This window comes from Pristis pectinata, chromosome 7 (genome assembly GCF_009764475.1).
Source record: "Pristis pectinata isolate sPriPec2 chromosome 7, sPriPec2.1.pri, whole genome shotgun sequence".
In the NCBI taxonomy this organism is placed as follows: Eukaryota; Metazoa; Chordata; class Chondrichthyes; order Rhinopristiformes; family Pristidae; genus Pristis; species Pristis pectinata.
The window spans coordinates 65,017,471-65,041,262 of record NC_067411.1 but is presented as its reverse complement, the minus strand read 5'-3'; the positions used below and the strand labels follow the sequence as shown (position 1 = coordinate 65,041,262).

Sequence of the window (23,792 nt, the reverse complement as noted above, 5' to 3'; positions counted from 1 at the left end):
TTAACACCTTGGATGGAGTAAAGGTACAGTAGCTGGTCTTAATATGTTGGAACCTAAAAATAAAGACCTGGACTGAACGAACACCAGGGTACTGAGGAGACTTTTGTTTGTGGGGGGGGGGGGGGGGGTGGGAAGAGAGAGAATGAGCATTGCAGCTGACTAGGTCATCTCTATCTTGGTGACAAAATAACATGCCCACAGCTCCTAACCTGCACATCTTTGGAATGTGGGAGGAAACCAAATCACCCAGAGGAAACCCTCACAGACACAGGAGAACATACAAACTCCTTACAGCGGCGGGAATTGAACCTGGGTCGCTGGCGCTGTAATAGTGTTGTGCTAACCACTACATTACCATGCTGCCATCAATAAGATGGAGTAGGTTGGTATTTGCAATAATGCCAGCAGTTTTTGCATTTTTAATAAGCATGGCATTAAGCCATTTTGGCAAGTGATATGCCCAGGAGTGATTTGTGGTCTGTCTATTAAATTACAGAACAGTTGACTGTCATTATTCATTCGAATTTGTTTTCCTCAGATTTGGAATGAAGGTGCTTTGGGGGCAAAGGTGAAGCTCATTTTGGAATTTGAAGTAATAATTGCTTGGTGAGGGGGGAGGTGGGGTTTTGGGTTTCTATAGGTACGTGTTGGGATGTGGTTGAACATTGCTAGGTACTGAAGTGTTGAATCCATTGGGCACAGCTAAGATTTTGCACTGCAAATGTATGAGTTCCTGTCTCCAGGAACTGATCAAGGAAAGCTGGCCAGAAAGGCATGTGGGTGGGGAACATTCCTCAAGTCTTGCAATAAGATTTGTAAACCAGAAATCAACTTTCACCACATATCCAAAGGATCAATATTAATTTTCTCTACCAGTGTTAATGGGTTGGTTTGTTTTCTCACTTGGAAATTTTTCTTCAGCCATTAGCACTGTTGTATAAAGCAAATTGCCTTGTTTTTCTGATGTACCTGTTCATGCAAATTGGTGACCTTCTTATTTTAGATGCAGAGATTTGCCAAATCCATGAAACCAGCTGTGGCCCAGGATCACATCAATGTATTCCTATCTCTTGGAAATGTGATGGAGAAAAGGACTGTGGTAATGGCAATGATGAAGAGAACTGTGGTAAGGATTTGACATCCAATAGTGTCTACAGCTTAGTATAAATATTCCATTTAAGATCTTGAACAATGTAAATGGAAAACAAAACAAATGCAGATGCTGGAAATCTGAAACACTGGAGAAATTCAGTGAGGCAACATCAGTGGAAAGGGAGTCAGTAAATGTTTTTGACATCTGACTTTCCCAGAACTGGGAGAGAGGTAGGTTTTCAGTAGGAGAGAAGATGGAGGAGGGATTAGCGATGTAAAAGGCTTTGTTCTATTCATTGTTCTAATTTTGATTTACTCCAGGATAAAATGGCACTTTTTTAATTCATTCCAGGCATTCTCACCTGCAGTCCAACAGAGTTTACCTGCTCTAGTGGCAAATGCATATCAAAAACTTTTGTGTGTAATGGTGACGATGACTGTGGTGATGGAAGTGATGAACAAGGCTGTGCTCCACCTTCCTGTGGCCCACATGAATTTCACTGCAATAGCTCAGAATGCATCCCATTGAGTTGGGTATGTGATACTAATGCTGATTGTGCTGATCAATCTGATGAATCTCCAAACCGGTGTGAACACATCCATCCTCCTCTGACTTGTTCTCCAAATGAAATTCAATGTGGTTCGGGTGAATGCGTCCATAGTAATTGGTTCTGTGATGGAGATGCTGACTGCAAAGATGGAAGTGATGAAATTAATTGCCGTAAGTATCTACTTTTTTTTTAGTATTTAAGAACACTTTAATTCAGAAGAAACTACTAGTGTGGGGCTGGTAGAAAAAGATGGGCGAGGGACAAAAGTTAACATAACTTGGCCATTTAATTGGAACCAAAGAATATAGTAACAGGAGTTAAGCAGTTGATCCTTAAGACTTTCTACAATCAATTACATCATAGCCCATCTGTACAGCAACATTATTTGGTCTTTTATTCCCAATGCCACTTTTTAAAATCAAATTCTGTGTAACAATATGTTTGAATAGAGGCTTTCAGGTCATTTGTGCCTGGAATTGATTCAAAGGGCATAGCTCCAATTTTGGTTCTGGATTCCACCAGAAGAGGATTCCCATTTTATCTCTACCTGCCCACTCAGTATTTTATCTAGGCTCGCACCTTGGATTGCTAAAAGAAAATTGAGCTCAGTTTCAGCTGGCCTTTTTGTTCTGGTGAGTCAGCAGTGTGCTTTCATCCAAGGTTACTAAATCCACTTGCTTCTGACAACCTGGCTAAGGTCAGGCAAATAAGCAACTCTTGCCTTTTACCACTTCCTACCCTCTTTTGTCTCCCCTCATTCCTATGGCCCCTTCCCCCTTTTCTCTCTTACCCTTTCCCCCTGTCCTCATGACCTGCCCATCAATTCCCCACCTTCCCTTTTTATTCCATGGTCCACTGCCCCCTCCTACCACATTCCTCCTCCAGCCCTTTGCCTCTTCTACCTATCAACTCGCAGCTTCCTATATCTCCCCTTCCCCCACCCTTCTAGCTTCCCCCTTCACCTGGACTCCTATCACCTGACTGCATGTGCTCATCCCCTGACCTTGAAGAGGGCAGAAGCCAGAACCTTTCCAGCCCTGAAGGGTCTCAACCCGAAGGATCGACTGTTTATTTCCCTCCATAGATACTGCCTGACCTACCGAGTTCCTCCAGCACTGTTGGAAAGGACCAGAAGGTCCTTTTGAGGTGAAGAAAACTGAGGAACTTGGATGTGGTAGAGTAGGAAACCTTCCTCATAACAAGCTCTTAAACTAGAGGGCACCTTTGGGATGGGGGGGGGGGGGGCGGGAGAAGAGGTTTAGAGGAGATTTAAAAATATCTTAATCAACTGGGGGATGGTTAGAATCTCAAATTAACTTGAGACAGGTACTTAAAATTCTAGTTTCCAGATGAGCATTTGAACTGCCAAGGCTTAAAAGGTTATGGCTTGGCTGTTGGTAGATGGGATAGTTGGCAAGAATATGAAAGGGCTCGTTTCTGTGCCGTATGATTGAGGAACAACCACTGTGCATAATTTTTTTAAGGTTTGGAATGCAATGCCTAATAGTGTAGTAGCCTTGAGCAATTGGACAAATGTGCATAAAGGAGGCATACAGGAACTAATTGGATTGCTCTTCAAAAGTTGGTATATTGATGGTTTGAGTGGCCCTGATTCAATCATGGCATATCAAGAGATGTCTTCTCTCTGTCCCTTAATGTTGATTTGTAGTGGATGATCTTGCACCTCCCCAACAGTGAATTTCATCTGGCATTTTTCCCATTTTGTTTGTGTAACACTTTTCCCACCTGACTCATTCACGTGGACTGAGATGGTAATGATAAAGTTGCCAACATTTTGCCATCATTGTAACATGAAACTGAGCAACTTCAGGATTTGTACAATTTGAAGTTTAAATTTAGAAGCTGCTTTCAAAAATTCACCACCTCAGCTTGCTTTTCAGAAGATTTATCCAACTGATTCAAATTTCAGGCATTAATGAGCGGTTTTTAAATGATCTAGAATACATTCTAGCATTAGGTCAGGGGATTTACTATCTAACAACAAGCAATGGGTCTTGATTCTAATGTTAATTCCAATTTCATTTGTATTGCCCTTTAATCCATATTTTCCACTAAAATGTTAAATAAATGTGCCTGGTCATTAACTGTCATCTGCAAACCTGATGTACAACTTGCAAATTACTGAAGTAAAATTTTAGAAATCTGAGGTGGCCTGGCAAATCCTTGAGCACTTCATCCTGCTAACTGACCCAGATGTTTCACTTCCATCTCTTTGACAATCGCCAGTTTGTGCTGAGGTGTCTCCAACCCATGTGTACTGAATGCATCTAGTGCATAAATGCTACTGATGCTTTCGAAAGCTCCAGCCATCCAAGTAATCAAAACTTTGTTAGATGGAATATGACCATCTTGCATTCAATGCTGACTTGCTCAACTTTGAATTAATCACTGAGCACCAAGGTACTACATTTGTTAGAGCTTAACTGTAATCGAAATTTTGCTCCTGTGCAGTTTTTCCTAAAGGGAATAGAAGCTTTAGTCTGATTTGGATGAGGTTGAAGTTGAGCAGCATTTGCTGCTTTGGATGTAGTGTTTTGAACTTGTGGGTGTTCCATTATTGAGCCAGTTGTTCTGTTTTTTGCAGCCCCTCGTACGTGTAGACCAGATCATTTCAGATGTGGTGATGGTGCCTGCATTCAGAATCACAGAAAATGTAATGGGCAAAGAGACTGTCTTGATGGCAGTGATGAGTCTGGCTGTAAAAGTGGTAAGTGAACAACATTTTGTGGTGTCATTTTAATATCTTGTGCTCTACACTATAAAGTTCCTTCTTTCTCCAGCTGCACTGTGCATAGGACCTACTGACTTCAGATGTGGAAGTGGAGAATGCATTAATATAACACAAGTGTGCAATCAACATCAGGACTGCAGAGACTGGAGTGATGAACCTGCCAAAAAATGTAGTAAGTAGTGAACTCATGTAGTAAAAGTACAAAGCTCTAATTACTTCAAATATTCCCTGAGTTCATTGTGCTTGGCACATAACAAACTATTTGTTTTGACATTCAGAACTTTAAATGTTTTATAAATTCAACTAATTCATGTTGTTTACTAAAGGCTGTATTATTGTGATCTTGATTTTAAAACTCTTTAGTCTCATCCTTTGAAACAAGTGGATACCCATAGTGATTAATGATGTTAAGTCTATACACTTACAAATTATCAAAAATGAAGTGTACCATATTACTAATGTCAAACTCTTCATTGGGTGTGGGATCACAAAACTCCATCAGAGTATCGTTGTAACAGCCTTTTAGCTAGAATGTGAATTGTGGCTAAAATACACAGATGACCACTTAACTGATACTTCACTTTTGTTTATAATGTGGTGCCCAGCTCTGCACTAGGTATTGTAAGAAACATGGAGCTGATGGCGATAGAACATAGAACATTACAGCACAGTACAGGCCCTTTGGCCCATGATGTTGTGCTGACATTTTATCCTGCTCTAAGATCTATCTAACCCTTCCCTCCCAATAGCCCTCCATTTTTCTATCATTCATTTGCCTATCTAAGAGTCTCTTAAATGTCCCTAATGTATCTGCCCTAATGTCTTAAATGTCCTTTATGTATTTTGAATCTATTGGAGATTACAAGGGGATCTATATCATGTGAAAATATTGAATAAATGGACTCCAAACTTCCTCAAATTTAAGCGAAGGATCAACAGTACCACTCCTAATTTTTTCCAAGTTTAAACATGATATAGTTTGAGAGAACCATTGAAAAGTAGTAGGGGGTATTGGATCCTTCCATTTAAGCAAAATGGATCGTTTGGCCATTAATGTAACAAAGGCAATCATATGGTTAGCGGAAGCAGGTAGATGGCCAGGAGATATCTTGCCTCATTTGAGGTTTACCTGTAACTGCCTTGTTAAATGGATATTATGAATTCTCTCAGGACTTTAAAGTGCTATTTTTGGTAGTGATTCAACTGGGAGATGCAGAGTAAAAATTTGTTTTTCAGATGTGAATGAATGCCTAGTGAACAAAGGTGGCTGTTCTCATATCTGCAAGGATCTGGTTATTGGCTATAAATGTGATTGTCCTACAGGTTTTGAATTAAATGAGAGAACCTGTGTTGGTAAGTTGACTCTAATCTTTTCCCACAAAGTAATTAGTGGCCTGTTATATAAAAGTTAAAGGTAATTGATGTTTCACTTGCAGATGTTGATGAATGTGAAAATCCTGGGACCTGCAGTCAAACTTGCATCAATTTGGAGGGAAGCTTTCTGTGTGAATGCCAAAGTGGATATCATAATGATCCAGCCAGTGGAACTTGCAAGGCTGTAGGCAAGTGTTCATTTAAAGCCTAAGGACTGTTTAGTGCATAGCTCTTCACTGGAGATTGAAGCTTTGTACTAATTGTATTTGTCACAACACAGACTTGGTGTTTTTGATGATACAAGTGACTGCAAATGCTGGAATCTGAAGCAAAATGAACTTCTGGAGGAACTCAGCAGGTTAAGCAGCATCAATGGAGGGAAAGGAACTGTTGATCTTCAAAGCCCTGATGACCCAGAGTTCTTCCAGCAGTTTATTTTGGTGTATTTGGTAACTGTGCTGAAAGCCACAGGTTGAAAATCCACTACAGCAGGGCTCTCCTAACTTGCAATTGTTCTGTTTTTGCAGAAAACTGTCAAGTCTGTTTAATCTTGGCACAGATTTACTTGATGTTCAGTCCCCTTGTCTACCAAATGGATTACATGTGAATAAAACTCCAAACCTCCATAATGGCTTCTGACAGCCAGAGCATCTTGACTAATCCCCCACCCCATCTCCCAAATCTGTTTGAATGGAATCCATTTTGTGCAATTTTTCCTTTTATAGCAGGATGCAGGTGATCCATGAGCTACAAAGTAAATTATCTTTGGCTGAAGTTCTGGGACTAAAAATCATTTTATAGCTTGCCTGAACTGGTTTTCCATGTTTCACCTACAGAGGGAATTTGGCAAAACTGGTGTTTGGAGGGATCAGTTTCTATCTGCTGATTTTAAAAATGCACAGAAAGCCGTAGCTTTGTCTGGTCTGCCATTCATTAAGTCAATGGCTTTTTTGCCTTACTTTCCTGTTCCCATTATCATATCTTGGCCTTTGAATATAGTCCACACATCCTTAGTCAAAATTAACCTCCAACTGAATTCTAAAACACTACCCCTAGGATGCAGTTTAACTTCTCTAAGGGAAATTTTATCAATTGAGAATTTATACTGGTTTTATTGATGCAGCCAAAACACAATTACTTAACTTGTGATTTCCTTGCAACAGTCATAAACCTTCAATAATTAGTGCACAATTTCGCCTTTATTCTCTACAAATGGTATTGTTAAGCCAGTCGCTTTCTATCTGACAGCATTTGAGCACTGGGTAAACTTCATTTCCTCAGTGGTATACAACTTTTGAAATGGGTTATGCAGTGGGCAATTTCCAATGATTTTGCTTAATCCAGTGATCAGAGGGTATTGCTTCTGATCCTTTCTGTATATCACTTATCAACCTCCAATTTGTCTCTGTGTGGTCCTAGATGATTCTCAGTGGGCAAGAGGATTCTTTTGACCTTGTCTTAAACATTGCATGGAAGTATTTTTCCTCTGAATGCAGATTTGTGATACAATGCAATGATGAGACAGTGGGTGTTAGTGTACTTCAAACAATTGTGCTCAGTCATCACTTTCTCTGGCTTTGTGTACAACCTTAATGCATTGATCTGAGATGGTGTGGTAGGTGACTGGCTGAAAGTCCATTTCATTCCCTTAGTGCAACATGGAGCTATCTCTAGAAGCAAAATTGGTCAATCTGTGGTTAGAAACTGAGAGTTGTGGCCTCCTACAATAACTAATCACTAGATTCTTGGCCTACCAATTAAACATTACTGACTAAGTTACAGCAGTTTATCCATTGCTGCTTTGAATCTGTGTAGTGAATCTCTGTACAAATAGGCATCCCACCTGAGGATGTACTCAACATGTACTGTGCCTTCAAGGTGAACAATGTTGACCTAATTTTTCCCAGTTTAATGGCTAATTCATTTATACATGTTTTATTTAACCATCATTGTATTCTCATTCAGCTAAGCAAGGATTGATGCTTCAGTACATTGAATTTGAAAGGCTTTTTGTCAAAAAAAGATTGGCTTGCATTGCAAATGTACCCAAACTGCTTGCAATTGAGCTTTACCCATCAAAAGGGCTTTTGAGAGATGTGACATTATGCAATTGCTTCATGTATACATTGGTCAAAGAATGTGAATGAAAGCCTTGGGCACTATTAACAGTAATATGTAGTAAAATGCATTTGAATTTGCATTTCAGTCATCTGATTTGGAGTAAAAAGGACAATGGGACTAATGTAATGACATTTCATTTAATTTGTCACTTGAATGATTTCTATTTGAGTTGCTTTCCTCTATTCTCAAAGGAGCAAATACTTTAGTCTGAAGATGAATGTCAATAAATTGAAGCTTGCAATGGAACATTTTTTCTATCTTTTAAAGAGCCACTTTTCCTTTGTAGGAGAAGAACCCTACTTGATCTTCACCAATCGCCATGATATCAGGAAGCTGGGATTGCGTCACAAAGAGTATGGACTGGTGCTCGCCCACCTGAGAAATGCTATGGCACTTGATGCTGATGTTGCAGAGAAGAGAATCTTCTGGGCTGATTTGGGAGAGCAAGCAATCTTTGGGTAAATACACTGCAAATTTTGACAGCTTGTAGCTGTCCAAACTGCCTTGAATTTGTAAACTTTGGACATTTGAACTGATTGAACAAATTCTGCACTTGTTTTGAATGGTCTGCAGTTGAAATGGTTAAACATAGATTTTGGATTTAGCATTTTCGTGTTTAACTTCATTTGATTGTAATGGAGTTATTAATATTTTAAATTGGACTAATTGAAGCTGTGTATTTGATTATGCCTAGTGATTTTAAGCTATGTTATACCCATATTGTAAACTGACCCAGGGACAATATTCAATGGCGTGGCAAAACTAAGCAATGATTTGTACTGTCTCAATTTTAGCTGTTCTCCTTGAAGGGAAGAGTGGAATATTTAATTATAAGAATAGAGCTTTAGCAGAATAACTGGCATTTTAGTGGTGCTTTCTACACAGTGGTGCAAACAATTTGGGTTTACTAATCCAATGACTTTGTGCATTAATGATAGTAGTGCAAAGTTGTTGGCTTAATAAACGCATTGTATCAACTTGAATATTTTTCTTGAAGTGTCAGCATAAAATAACAATTTAATTGTTAACTTTCTCAGTATGCTAATGGACAGCCACAAAGGCAAAGCTGATATTTCCAGAATTGTTAACAACGTACGCATTCATGTGGGAATTGCAGTGGACTGGATTTACAGCAATGTATACTGGACTGATATGGGTGCCAGAACCATATCTGTAGCGAGCTTTGATGGAGGAAGAATGAAGACGCTGTTTGACAGTAACTTGAGGGAGCCAGCCTCTGTAGCTGTTGATCCACTATCTGGGTATGAAGCTTGCTTTTAATGTACCATAAGTCATCTACACTCTTGAATATTCAGCTGGTCCAATTTGGAATTGGAAGTTTTTGATCTGATAGCCACAGATGCTAAATATGTACAGTTGATGTTTAAAATTGATTTGCCACACTTATGCTTATTACATGCTCTTAACAAAAGCTCCTGTCTGCTGCATTCTCATTTTCCTAACACACTTTGTGCTTCAATTCCTAATTGTGATCGTCTTTTGCCTCTAGTCACTAAAGTGAAGAAGTTTACCATGTCAATTTTAATTTCCCTCTAATCCCTATCCTACAACAAAATCTACATTCTAAGTAAGAATTCTAAGATGAACAACATATCATATGCATATCGTATTCCACCTGGGTAGTCTACAACCCAGCATACCTGAATTCCCCAATTTCCGATAACCTACTCCACCTCTATCCCTCTATTTTTCCCTCTTCCTGATCTGCCTATTTCCTCCTACACAGCCCCTGTTACCTGTTTCTTTACCTTCCATCTGCCCATCATGTGGTCCTCCCACTGGTCCCCTCTCCACCTCCCTTTGGTTCCATGCTCCATTTTCCTATCAAATTTCATCTGCAGCCCTTTGCCTCCACCTATCACCTCCCAGCCTCCGTTGCCATTTCCACACTTCCCTCATCCATCTGCCTGTTACCCCTTTCCTGACTCCACCTATCACTTGTTAGCTCTTACTTCACCCCTTCCCCCTCACCTCCTTGATGCTGGCTATCTCCCCTCCATCTTTCAGTCCAGATGAAGTCTTAACCCAATGTCGACTGTCCATAGCCTTCGACAGATGCTGCCTGACCAGAATTCCTCCAGCAGTTTTTTGCTTCATTCTAAATCACTTTCTCCTGTTCTAATAATGCAAGAGAATCCTATTTGTCATAACCATACAGCCTTTCTATTTATCAAGATGTGCATCTTCTGTGCATAGCTCTTTGAAAATTGCAGGGCAAGTTGATAAATACAGGATCCAGGGCTTTAAATGCAGCCAGAGTGTAAGAGGAAAGGAACAGCACTGAACTTTGTATAAGACACTCATTTCATCTTGAACAGAATGCTGGAAAAGCCCAGTAGGTTGAGTAGCATCTGTGGAAAAAGGAATAGTTAATATTTCAGCTCAGAGCCTACACCAGATCTCTCTCCACAGATGCTATCTGATCTGTGGATTTTCAGTGTTTGTTTTCAGACCTTCAGTATCTGGAGCGTTTTTTGATTTGCTAGTTCAGCCACGAGTATTGTCTAACTCCGAGCACTGCATGCGAGGTTTGAGTGCAGAAATTTGCCAAAAAGGTTTCGCTCATCTTGGAACAGGAGGTTAAGTGATCTGAGGTGGTTAATTAAAGAGTCTAGAGGAAAAAAACACTAATATAGATGGGAACCAGGAGAGATAATGAAGGTGATTGGCGAAAACTTGTGCAGTAAATGATTGTTATGCAGTGCATTGCTGAGGTAGTATTGGAGGCTGATTCAGTGCTAGCAGTTAAGCTAGTTAAGTATCTTAGATTTGCAGAGCAATGCAGAAGTTGAGTAGAACTAATGGGATTGCTCTCAAACTGGTACAAGCATGATTGACCAAATGGCTGCCTGTACTGTAAGTATTGATTCTAATAATCCCTTTAACAAGGATGCATGCATTCCCAACTCCTACCAAATAAATATACCCTTATTCCAGAGCACTGCCTCTTGATCTTTATTGACACATAGATAAACAGAATAGCATTCATTTTTGAGCTTTCCACCTATATAGCTATTTTATATTGGCATATTTTGAATAAAGGCCAACTTCAGTCTGTTCTAATCAAAAGTCGTGCTGAACTGGGGAATGTAATCTTGATTTGTATTGGAGTGTATTTTTTGGAAAGATTGAGCTGGAACATGTGTTTAAGTGTATGAGCACTGATTTAATTTTGCAACCTTTGGATGTTGCAAAGTGCAGTTGATGCTGAATGCTTGAAAGCAGTTTGTTAATTCTGCTGGAGGTGTGCAAAAACTTGCTATTCTGGGTGTTACAATTTTAATTGCAGTACTTTCTACTAATTTCAATTGTCAAGCATGATTTGATGTGCTCTTTTTGGGACTTTATATTTAAAGGTATATGTATTGGTCAGACCAGGGTGAACCAGCAGTAATTGAAAAAGCAGGCATGAATGGAATTGATCGCAAGCTCCTTGTGACCAGAGACATCCAATGGCCAAATGCCATTGCACTTGGTGAGTAGGTTTGTATGTATGAATGTAGACTTGAGTTTTCGAATATTGGAGCCTGGTTTGTTCAATTCAACTTGCCCACAGATCGTGTGAAAAACAGACTCTACTGGGTTGACTCAAAGCTGCAGACAATGTCAAGTGTAGACCTGGCTGGAGAGGACAGAAGAACCGTGCTTTCTTCACATGAACTTCTTGCTCATCCCTTTGGTCTGTCCCTGTTTGAGGTATGTAGAAACTGAAGTAAAGCATTGTAAACACTGAGTTTTGGCTGGAGCAGGGATGGTGGTATGCATAGTAAATTGAGTAGCTTGTATTCAGGGCATCAGACTTTAGTGGAAACTTGTGGTATTTTGATGTAGAAGAAGGAGTATAGATGGTATGTAAGTGAAACAGATCCAATACATCTCAAGGACAATGGTCCTTGGTCTCTTGGATGCATTAATTGTAGCTTTCAATTTAAAAGGCTGAAGATAATTGGATCAGGGTCTTCAACCTGAATTGTTAACTCTTTCCACATTTGCTGCCTAACCTGCAGTTCCAGCATTTACTTATTTCAGATTTCCTGTGACTAGTTTTTTACTTTAGAAATTGATAGATCTTGTCTTGAACAAGGCAAATTGTAGATACCAAGCAAGTCCATAAGAATTTCTAAGTGTCCATTCAAATTTTTCCACAGCTTGAATACAAAGCACAGAAAACCATTGGGAAAAGTTAAAGCATAGTGAATATTCATTGCATAGGCTGATCTTAAATTTCAAATCATATTTCAGGACCAAATCTTCTGGACTGATTGGGGGCATAATGCTATTTATGGAGCTAACAAATTCACAGGTGAAGATCTGATGACTTTAGTCTCCAACCTTAAGGAAGCTCAGGATATCATTGCCTATCATGAACTGGCACAGCCATCAGGTAGGATGTCTGACAAATGGAAACATTTTCAAAGTAAAACCAATGGTAATTCTCAAATTGCTCTCCATAAGTCATTTATAATTTAGCAGCCATAGATTAGAAATGTGCTGATTTTTTTTTAGCACTTGCTTTGTACAGCACATTGTATCTCAGATGCTGTGCCTCTATATAGGTAAGCTTGTCAAATCAATAACATAGAACACTACAGCACAGAAAAACAGGCCATTCAGCCCTTCTAGTCTGTGCTGAAACGTTATCCCACTAGTCCCATTTACCTGCACCCAGTCCATCTTGGATTCTGCAGTGTTTCAATGCTGATGTTTAAACATCATTTATTCTGGCTTGTCTCTCTCCATATTAAGAGAATGGGCTGGTAGTTTGGGTTGCCCTGGTCCAGCTGTTGATATACCAAGAACCTCTGCATGGATGACTATTCTTCCCCCTCTCAAATATCACTTCATATTAAATGTTAAACCTTTTGAACATCTGGAACTTGTCTATAATACAAGTGCTTGCCGGTTGAGGAGAAATGAATCTTGAATTCCTGCTGTTAATCCTTTAGTTGCAACCGATTTAGCATGAAATGTAAAATCAAACTTGTAAGAAACAGATGCTGAACTTGTAGCCAGCATATGCCTGCTACTGAAGAATGTTAATCCCCCTTAGATATCTTGTATTGCAGCAGCCAACCTTATCTAACAATGGTGGTAATCGCTAGGCAGTTCAATGGTCAAGTATGAAGGCAATGCTGTTTGAAGTACTAGGGTAGAATTTCCACCCTGAGAATTTGATTTCTTGGGAGTAATTAGTGTGAACCAGAAGTTCGGGTATACTGCCCAGTCAAATTTCCACTGCCTGACCTGCCACTATTCTGGGCCCTATGCCAGTGCTGAATTAGTGAGACACTACTACAGGTTTCCCCTCCCTTTGAACCATCCCACTGTACTGTTTAGCACTTTATATGTTCCACTGCAGAGAGAATGGGCAAAGTTAATGCACAAATCCTGGGATGCCTTCCACTTTGGATGTTTTTATTTCCACAAGAAGTGTCTTTGAATTTAGCTAACTTGTAAAACCAATTATTGGCTATTCTTCCATGAGAATAGAATGTGCCTTTTGTTGTAAGTGAGCCATTTCTATGAAGTCTGCATTGTACAAATATCATGTGTTCTGTTCAGCTCTGATCTCTCTAGCCATCAGTATTTTTGCCCTGAAGTCTGCTGGCCACATCTTTTGAAGCTGCTTTCGTTAAGGAATAACTTGTCCACTCAATTACAAGCAACTGTTTTACTTCAATTGCAGACTAGAAACACTGCTATTAAGTTTCCCAATTATTGACTTTCGAAAATTTTGCAGGCAAAGATTGGTGTAATGAAAACTTGAAGAACGGAGGATGCAAATACATGTGTCTGCCAGCTCCTCAGATAAACAGACACTCTCCAAAGTACACCTGTGTGTGCCCATTTGGGATGGAGTTGCAGAATGGACAGCACTGCAGAACAGGTATGAAAATAGTTCAGTCTTCTGTAACTGCCTGTGGAACCATAGAACAATACAGCATAATACAGGCCCTTCAGCCCACCATGTTGTGCCACCCTTCAAACCACACCTAAGACTATCTAACCCCTTCCTCCCACATATCCCTCTATCTTAAATTCCTCCATATGCTTATCTAACAATCTCTTGAACTTGACCAAAGTATCAGCCTCCACCACCACCCCAAGCAGTGCATTCGATGCACCAACCACTCTCTGGGTGAAAAATCTCCCTTGAGCTTCCCACCCACTACCTTAAAGCCATGTCCTCTTGTTTTGAGCACTGGTGCCCTGGGAAAGAGGTGCTGGCTGTCCACTCTATCTATTCCTCTTAATATTTTGTGCACCTCTATCATGTCTCCCCTCATCCTCCTCCTCCTCTAGTGAGTAAAGCCCTAGCTCCTTTAGTCTCTCCTCATAATCCATACTGTCTAATCCAGGCAGTATCCTGGTAAATCTCCTCTGCACCCTTTCCAACGCCTCCACATCCTTCCTATAATGAGGCGACCAGAACTGGACACAGTACTCTAAGTGTGGCCTAACCAGAGTTTTGTAAAGCTGCATCATTACTTCGCAGCTCTTAAACTCGATCCCACGACTTATGAAAGCTAACACCCCATAAGCTTTCTTAGCTACCCTATCCACCTATGAGGCAACTTTCAGTGATCTGTGGATATGAACTGCCCAGAATCCTGCCATTTACCTTGTACTCCACCTTGGAGTTTGTCCTTCCAAAGTGTACCACCTCACACTTCTCCAGATTGAACTCCATCTGCTACTCGTCAACCCAGCTCTGCATCCTATCAATATCCCTCTGTAAGTTTCGACAGCCCTCCACACTATCCACAAGACCACCGATCTTTGTATCATCTGCAAACTTGCTAACCCACCCTTCCACCCCCTCATCTAAGTCATTAATAAATATTACAAAAAGTAGAGGTCCCAGAACCGATCCCTGTGGGACACCACTAGTCACAGCCCTCCAATTCAAATGCACTCCCTCCACCACAACCCTCTGCTTTCTACAGGCAAGCCAATTCTGATTCCACACGGCCAAGCCTCCCTGGATCCCTTGGCCTCTGACCTTCTGAAGAAGCCTACCATGCGGAACCTTATCAAACGCCCTACTAAAATCCATGTAGACCACATCCACTGCACTACCCTCATCAATCTTCCTGGTCACCTCCTCAAAGAACCCTATAAGGCTTGAGGCAAGATCTTCCCTTCACAAAGCCATGCTGGATGTCCCTAATCAGTCCATGGTTCTCTAAATGCTCATAGATCCTATCTCTTAGAATCCTTTCTAACAGCTTACCCACCACAGATGTAAGGCTCACTGGTCTGTAATTCCCTGAACTATCCCTACTACCCCTTTTGAATAAGGGGACAACATTCACCACCCTCCAATCCTCCGGTACCATCCCTGTGGACAACGAAGACGCAAAGATCCTAACCAACGGTTCAGCAATCTCCTCCCTCACCTCACGAAGCAGCCTGGGGAATGTTCCGTCAGGCCCTGGGATCGTATCTGTCCTAATAGTTTCTGACAGCTCCAACACATCCTCTCTCTTGATATCTACATACTCTAGAACATTACCCTTCAACACTGTCCTCAGCGTCATCAAGACCCCTCTCCTTGGTGAATACTGAAGAGAAGTACTCATTGAGAACCTCACCCACCTCCACAGCTTCCAGGCACATCCTCCCACCTTTATCTTTAATCAGACCTACCTTTACTCTAGCCATCCTTCTGCTCTTCACGTACGAGAAAAAAGCCTTGGGATTCTCCTTAACCCTACTCGCCAAAGCCTTTTCATGTCCCCTTCTCACTCTCCTCAGCCCCTTAAGTTCCTTCCTTGCTATTCTATATTCCTCACGAGCCTTGTCTGATCCTTGCTGCTTACACCTTATGTATGCTGCCTTCCTCCTAACTAGTTGTTCCACCTCTCTCGTCACCCACTGTTCCTTCACCCTGCCATTCCTTCTCTGCCTCACCAGGACAAATGTATCCCTAACATCCTGCAAAAGATCCCTGAACATTGACCACATCTCCATAGTACATTTCCCTTTAAAAATGTCATCCCAATTTACACTCCCAAGTTCTCGCCTTATAGCCTCATAATTCGCCTTTCCCCAATTAAATAACTTCCCATCCTCTTTACTCTTATCCCTGTCCATGACAATTCTAAAGGTTATGGAGCAATGGTCACTGTCCCCCAAATGCTCACCCACCGATAGATCTGTCACCTGTCCCAGTTCATTACCTAAAACCAGATCTAATATGGCATTCCCTCTAGTCAGCCTGTCAACATACTGTGTCAGGAATCTGTCCTGGACACAATTAACAAACTCTGCCCCATCTAAACCTTTGGCACTAAGTAGGTGCCAATCAATATTTGGAAAATTGAAGTCTCCCATTATAATAACCCTATTATTTTCACATCTTTCCAAAAACTGCTTCCCAATCTGCTCCTCAGTATCTCTACTGCTAGGGGGCCTATAGAATACTCCCAGGAGGGTAACTGCTCCTGTCTTGTTCCTAACTTCCACCCATAATGACTCTAGAGATGATCCTTCTATATTATCCACCCTCTCTGCAGCTGTAACAGTATTGCCACCCCTTCTTCTCCCCCCCCAATCCCTTTTAAAACACTGAAAACCGGGAATATTCAATATCCACTCCTGCCCTGATGTCAGCCATATCTCTGTAATAGCCACAATATTGTAGTCCCATGTACTTATCCAAGCTCTGTTCATCTCCCTTATTCTGATGCTGCTTGCATTTAAGTAAATACACTTTAGCCCATCCACCTTACTATTTTTATAGCCTGTACTCTGCTTCTCCTTCCTCAAAGCCTCTCTACCTGTCAGATCTGACTTCCCCCATCCCCTTCCTCTGACCTACTCCTCCAGTTCCCTTCCCCCTTCTCAATCTAGTTTTAAACCCTCCTAAACCTGTAACCTGTCCTCTCTGTACAGGTTCCACCTTCCCCAGAAGAGATCCCAACGATCCAAAAATCTAAAACCCTCCCTCCTGCACCAACTTCTCAGCCACACATTTATTTGCCATCTCCTCCTATTCCTACCTTCACTATTGTGTGGCACTGGCAGCAATCCCAAGATTGCTACCCTTGAGGTCCTGTTCTTCAGCCTTCTGCCTAGCTCACTAAACTCACTTTTCAGGACCTCATCCCTCTTCCTACCTGTGTCGTTGGTACCAACGTGAACCACGACTTCTGGCTGTTTTCCCTCCTGCTCTAGAATCCTGTGGACCCGATCAGTGACATCCTGGACCCTGGCACCTGGGAGGCAACATACCATCCAGGATTCATGCTCACTACCACAGAACCTCCTATCTGTTTCCCTGACTATCGAGTCCCCTATCACTACTGCCTTCCTCTTCTCCTCCCTTCCCTTCTGAGCAGCAGGACTGGTCCCAGTGCCATAGACCTGGCTATTGCTGCTAGGCCCTGGCAGGTCATCCCCCTCAACAGCTTCCAAAGCGGAAAACCTGTTATTGAGAGGAACAGCCTCCAGGGTCCTCTGCTCTATCTGCCTTGTTTTCTGTCTCTAACTATTGATAGTCAACCAGGACAATGCATCTAGAAATGCACAAATTAATTTCAAAAGGAAATTGTCCTCAACCACTCCTTTTGAAATCTGAAGATGGTCGAAGGATTAAGTTATAGATGTAATGTACTGACTTTCAATAAACCTTTTCATAAAGGCACTTCAGAAGTCTAAGACTTAATGTAGAATTTGTCAAATAACAAGTTCTTGTCAGCCTCCTAAATGTTATGTCAGGGGTTGGTGATAGAACAGTTTTCCACTTGAATTTTTGATTCCATATCACTTTCAAAATTTGTGGCCCCCACCTTGAGTTGGGAGTAATGGGGAGGTGTTCCCAATGGGGACAATTGGGGTTTTGAGTTATGCTAGCTATCACTGATGGCTCTAGGGGTAACAGTCTGTGTTCAGCCACTCCTAAGTAACAAGTCCTAAATTTGTGGAGCTTCTGGAAGTCTGGAACATGCCAATTTGTATCTATGTTTGGGCTCTATTGAGTTGAGAAGTGGAGCTGGAATTCCAGCTCTGTACTGGAGAACTTCTCTCTGATCCTACACCTGTCAGACCTGGCATGGGATTGGAATGGATATTCCCATCCTGAAATTGGCAGGAAATAGCATCCAGTTTCTTCCTTTTTTGCTACAGCAATCTTAGTTTTTAAACTAATAATTGTGGCATGGCACAAGTGAAAGTACTACCCCAAGCTCTGCTTCCTGTTGAGGCTCTTGTGATGGACCTCAGCAGAGTGGTGCCTAAGGTCCACTAGGCACAGATCTCACTAGGCCTTCCAGGATGCCTCTGGGTGGGAAGGTAGGTCAGTTAAGCCCAAGTGGGAGCAGTTGCTGGGAATGAATTCAACTTTCACCAAGAAGGTAGTGAAACCAATGTTCCTTACCTGAGCAAGTTTATCTATATTCAATGTGAATCATTTTAATTTTTGATATAAATTAAACCAGTGTGACAATCTGCTTCATTTACAAGTACAATCAAGTCGAATGAATTTCATATTTCAATGGGAGATGCTGGGTTCTAACTGAAGTAGCATTAGTTTGTGTTATGGACAAGCTTAATCTGCTAGACTGAAGCAAGCCAGATCCAATGGTCCACAGCACCACTGTCACTGATCAGTTTAGCCACTTGATATGGTAGTTATTAAAGCATGGTTAAGTATTGCAAAATTATACCCATCCTATTAAGCTGTTGACCTGTGAACCAGTAAAAGAAACTGGATTACTTTTGGTCAGTTAAGTTGAAGATTAAGGCATTTTCTAAAATCTGTTATGGGTATGAACATCAATCATAACTGAAAAGCAGAAGTGATGTTGATGCTTGACACTTCGAAAATGTTAAGGCTGGTATCTGATAAAAGTTGTACTATCACCATGAATGGAAGCCAGCCTACATATTTAAAAAAAAATTTGCAAACAATTTCCTTGCAAATAACTAAGGAGAGACTGGCATGCACGTAGATTTGACATTTTAAAACTACAAAATGAGAGATCTTTATTAATCACATGTACATCAAAACACAGTGAAATGCATCTTTTGCATAGTGTTCTGGGGGCAGACTGCAAGTGTCGCCACGCTTCTGGTGCCAACATAGCATGCCCACAACATCCTAACCCATATGTCTTTGGAATGTGGGAGGAAACTGGAGCACCCGGAGGAAACCCATGCAGACATGAGGAGAACTTACAAACTCCTTACAGGCAGCGGCTGGAATGGAACCCAGGTCGCTGGCGCTGTAATAGTGATACACTAACCACTATACTACTGTGCTACTTGTGCAGATGTGCTTGCATCCTCCACCCCCTGCCCCCCCACCACAAAAATGGGTCAGTGTACCAACATCTAGCATAAAGTTGATGAATGCATTCATATTCTCATCAGTGCTCTGCTGTTAGACCGAGTCCATTGGCAACATCTATTGACAAATGTTGTCTGACTTCTGCATTGCAAAATGCATGGTAAATTAAAGGTTCACTGGGCAATGGCTCTCAAAATGCTGAAGGAACCCGGCAGGTCGGGCAGCATCTATGGAGGGAAATGAGCAGTTGACATTTCGGGTTGACCTGAAACTTTGACTGTTTATTTCCATCTATAAATGCTGCCTGACCGGAGTTCCTCCAGCATTTGGTGTCTTATTGCATTTTTAGAATCTCTTGTCACTAGGCAATAGCCGATAGCTGGTGGCAAGCATAATCTAGTCCCTTCAACATCCAAAATAAATTCTGGAGTTAAGGGTTCCATGTGCAGTTTTTTTTAACCTGATGTTGCATTCTTTGCACACAAGTCTGCTGGTTGCCAGTGGCAATGCTCTGCAAGATTCAACAGTATTTATCTCTCAACCTTCACTTAGTCCTGTCTTGAGTCTGCATCCTGCAGGCATATGCAAGTTGATTTGTCCTGGATCTGAACTACCATAGATTCGAATACCAAAAATTAGCAAAAGCTCTTCTGATGCTCAGCAAGAGGTTTAATTCTGTTTTTTGTAGCAATGTTGTATTGTTAGAAAGCATTCATGGTCTTTACATTTTTATTTGTTATTGGATTTGATCACTTGCAGCAGGAAACTCTTGGCCAGATCTCCACAAACACCATACCATTTGTGTGCTGCAGTATTGAAAGCCAGTTACAGATGGCCACAACTTGCTGGCTTAATGTATTTTCACAACTCTAGACTTATTGTAGAATCTAACAGTAATTCTTATCATTTTGGGCAGAGTTCCCATTTTCTGTTGACCATGAAACTCTGACAAAGGACTAAACCTCTCCTCCATGAATCGGTGATTCGCTTAAATATGTGTGCTTGGTTATTGTGTGTAATGTAGTTGGGTGGTGGGAAAGAGGAACTGGGAAAGATTCCATTTGGTATTGCTGGAAGTTTATGAAATTAAGGATTGGATCAAATCTGGTGATTCAGTAGCCTATCTGGTCCTGCCTGAAACACTTTCCCAAATTCCCCCTAGCCTAGTACTCATCAAACCCACCCAAAGTATCAAGCTGCTTAAGAAAAGTTGAAAATTATGAAGTCAAATCTAATTCATTTAATAATCCTTGCATTATTTCTTGTAATTATTTCTCCAAATAGTGGAATAAACCATTGGGGGAGGGGGTGTAACTCGGTTGAAGATGTTGCACAGATGTAGACCAACCTTTAAATCGTTTGATGCATGCACTTGAATTCAATGTATTCACATTAAAATTTCACTTCTAGTTGTGTTGGAGAATGTTTAATTTGCTTGCATCTATCTTAGCCAAAGCTAATTGTGGTTCAACTGAATTCAAGTGTCAAGATGGGCAATGTATACCAAGTAAGTGGCAGTGTGATGGAGGAGCTGATTGTCGTGATGGATCTGATGAAAGTTATGATGTTTGCTGTGAGTACCTTTTGATTTTGGTATGGATTCTACATTGATTTAAATTTTTTTGCTGATATGGATTCAGCAAAAAATTTCCCTGAAGTCTGCAGATGAGGTGACTCCTGAAAGGTTGATTTGTAGAACAGACCTGTGGTTCTCTTTTGACATTTTCCTCTACTACCTTGTACATCCGTCAAACCGTCCCTGACTTGCTTCCTCATTCTTAAACTGACTCAAATGAGGAAGCTAACTTGGGAAGCTTAGTTTAATGCACTAGAATAACCTCAATACATCACCCATTGTGCTATTTGGCCATTTCATCTGCTGTAGTTTTGCAACTTTTGAATGCTCAATATTGTTTATTCAGTCTTAATGATACCCTGCAGATTAGAATTGCACACTGTTGGTTAAACTACAGAAATGGATGTTTTGGAATTCCAGCTGACCTACTGGAAAAGGGATTTTGGAGATCAATTGTGCTCATCCTTTAAAGAACCAGTTCTGATTTTATTCCAAAAACTTTCTTGTAAAAGCAATATTCATCAAAAAAGTATCATTGGTACAATGTGCTTAAATTTGTTCAAACTATATTGTTCATTTGTACAAATCAAACTAATACTCCAGACAAAAAATACTAACTGAAACCCAGTTTCTTATTACAGATCTGATAAATTGCCCCACTGATGAAATGAAATGTGGCCTTGGTTTTCAGTGTATTCCAGTTTCCTGGAAATGCAATGGAGTAGAAGACTGTGATGATGGTAGTGATGAAGAAAACTGTGGTAGGTTGACAATGGAAATTCTCTCGTCTAATGCAGATCTCTTCACTTGGCCTGGTCTCTTCCCTTTTTTCCCCAGTTTGTCTTATTAAAAATGTAGGTTGCACAATAGAAACCACTTTTCTATAGTACAATTGATTCAATTACGTAAGTGTACTTGTTTTCTAATTGTGCCATTTAAATTTGACTGTTAAAATAACACTTTGCACAAGGCCACTTTCTTATGTCCAAAAACTTCTAGTGTTTAATGTTCTTGGGCTGTGGGCATTACTGACGAGTTTTGGCATTTATTACCAATCCTTAAATTGATTAGTCTTAAGTAGTTTGATAGGGCATATCTTGCCATATCTGCATGGGAACAGTCCTGGAAACTAGATGGACGATGGGCAGACCTTCAGGGAATACTGAAACTGACAGCTTCACTTAAACTTGGATGGAGGGGGGTAGTGAGGAGGAGGAGGAGAAATTCTTGCTGAGCTGCTAGTCCAATAGCATGACTTTACTTCTCTAGCTTTATTTTGTAGGGAAACCATTAAAACCTTAATGTATTTAGACAATTGGTGCTAAAGAGCAAAGTTCAATATTCGCAAGCTAAGACATTCTCCAATAATTGACCAGATCAGGCCAACACCTCTGCAATTTTGTTCAAGCTGCTTCCACCATTCCTGTAAATGTAGCAAGTTGAGGGAGATGCCTTCTATATAGCATGGATCAAAAATGTTGACACTGGGTTTGACAGGTGTTGAAGTTGTCCTGAAATTTTCCACTTTTTAACTAGTAGATGGATTCTATGTGATGTGATAGTAATCTGATACTTGTGCAATTTACTTTGTTAAACTTCCGTTAAATGTACCATTAGGCTAACTTACTTAACATGAGTTAAGTCATATCCCTCTGTTCTGAAGGTTCTAGTACCTTTAAAATCTAACAAACTATTCTTTTTTGAATTAGAACATAAATTTGATTCCTAGCATGAGGAGATGCTCCTTCCATCTCTAAGCTTTGAATGTTAATCTTGCTAAGATGCAAAAATGAGGGATTGATATGCACATAGAAAGATGTGGCTACTTGGGCTATGGTCTGGATAATCATGGTATAACAGGCACAGTATTTGTGACTGAGGTTAGATATGAATTGTTGGATGTCTCTACCTCCCAAGCTGTGGATGTTCGTTCATTGAGCTGAGATTTTTCCACTAAGAAGCTTGGAGCTGGTGGAGTAGTACGTACAGTAAGTAGAGGGACAAGGTTGGCCATAATCAGTGGTGAAGCAGTTTCAAGGGGATGTATAACCTGCATTCCTTAAGTGTGACTTCAACTGTTTTTCAGATCTAATTACTTGCAAGCCATCAGAGTTTACTTGTGCTAATAGACGATGTATTTCCAAGGCATTTGCATGTAATGGTGAAGATGACTGTGGTGATGGAAGTGATGAAAGAGGCTGTGTTCCACCAGTTTGTGGCTCTCACGAGTTCCAGTGCCTTAATTCTTCAGAGTGTATATCCCTGAGTTGGGTATGTGACCACAGTGTTGATTGTATTGACCAGTCTGATGAATCTCCAGCTACCTGTGGTCACACAGCAGCTCCACTTGTCACCTGCCCTCCAAATGAACTCCAGTGTGGTTCAGGTGAATGTATCCATTACCTATGGTATTGTGATGGGGATACTGACTGCAAGGATGGAAGTGATGAAGCCAGCTGTCGTAAGTGACTTATCTACAGTTGTCCTGATGCTTATTGCCATTGTCCACCAAGTGGAAACATTAAAAATTATTGGCAATGGTGACACTTGTTTTATTTTTAAAACAGTCGCATGTAAAGTAAAGCTAATTTCAAGTGCACACAGCATTGCACTTGCGTCAATCTTCCATTCTTTAGCAGATACGAGGACATTCTTCAAGTAAGATCCTGTGCTGCAGTTTCAAGTCTTTGCAGTCCTAGACTTCACAAAGAAAAGCAAATAAGGTGCTTTGAAAAGAAGCTCCCAATTTGGAAAGAAAGGGGGGGGATGTCCATGTCTAATTTCCTTTCCCCATTCCAGGAAAGGATCATTGGGCTAATTTTTCACTGATCTATAATTAGCAAGTTGGTTGTTCAGTAGATTTTTAACCTGTTCTAGAGGAACCTAGTTGACTTGTGCCACATGGCACTAATTGCATACCCATGTGCATTATTCAGCAAGTCTTGATAGTCCACTTTCAACACTCTTAGACACTTGAATTACAGCCATAAACAGTGCTGTTCAATAACCCTG

General features: G+C 40.8%; 1 protein-coding gene across 1 annotated transcript in view; it reads left to right on the top strand.

Annotated features, from left to right (window-relative positions):
• The window catches only part of LOC127572899 (low-density lipoprotein receptor-related protein 2-like), an 81,703-nt gene that overhangs the window by 47,030 nt on the left and 10,881 nt on the right, over positions 1-23,792 (top strand). The window contains 15 exon segments of the mRNA XM_052020625.1: positions 1,004-1,126; positions 1,445-1,813; positions 4,249-4,371; positions 4,445-4,567; positions 5,632-5,748; positions 5,832-5,957; positions 8,177-8,348; positions 8,928-9,152; positions 11,268-11,386; positions 11,468-11,607; positions 12,154-12,295; positions 13,652-13,798; positions 20,655-20,777; positions 21,422-21,541; positions 22,867-23,241. Coding sequence (XP_051876585.1) covers positions 1,004-1,126; positions 1,445-1,813; positions 4,249-4,371; positions 4,445-4,567; positions 5,632-5,748; positions 5,832-5,957; positions 8,177-8,348; positions 8,928-9,152; positions 11,268-11,386; positions 11,468-11,607; positions 12,154-12,295; positions 13,652-13,798; positions 20,655-20,777; positions 21,422-21,541; positions 22,867-23,241 — 2,544 coding nt within the window.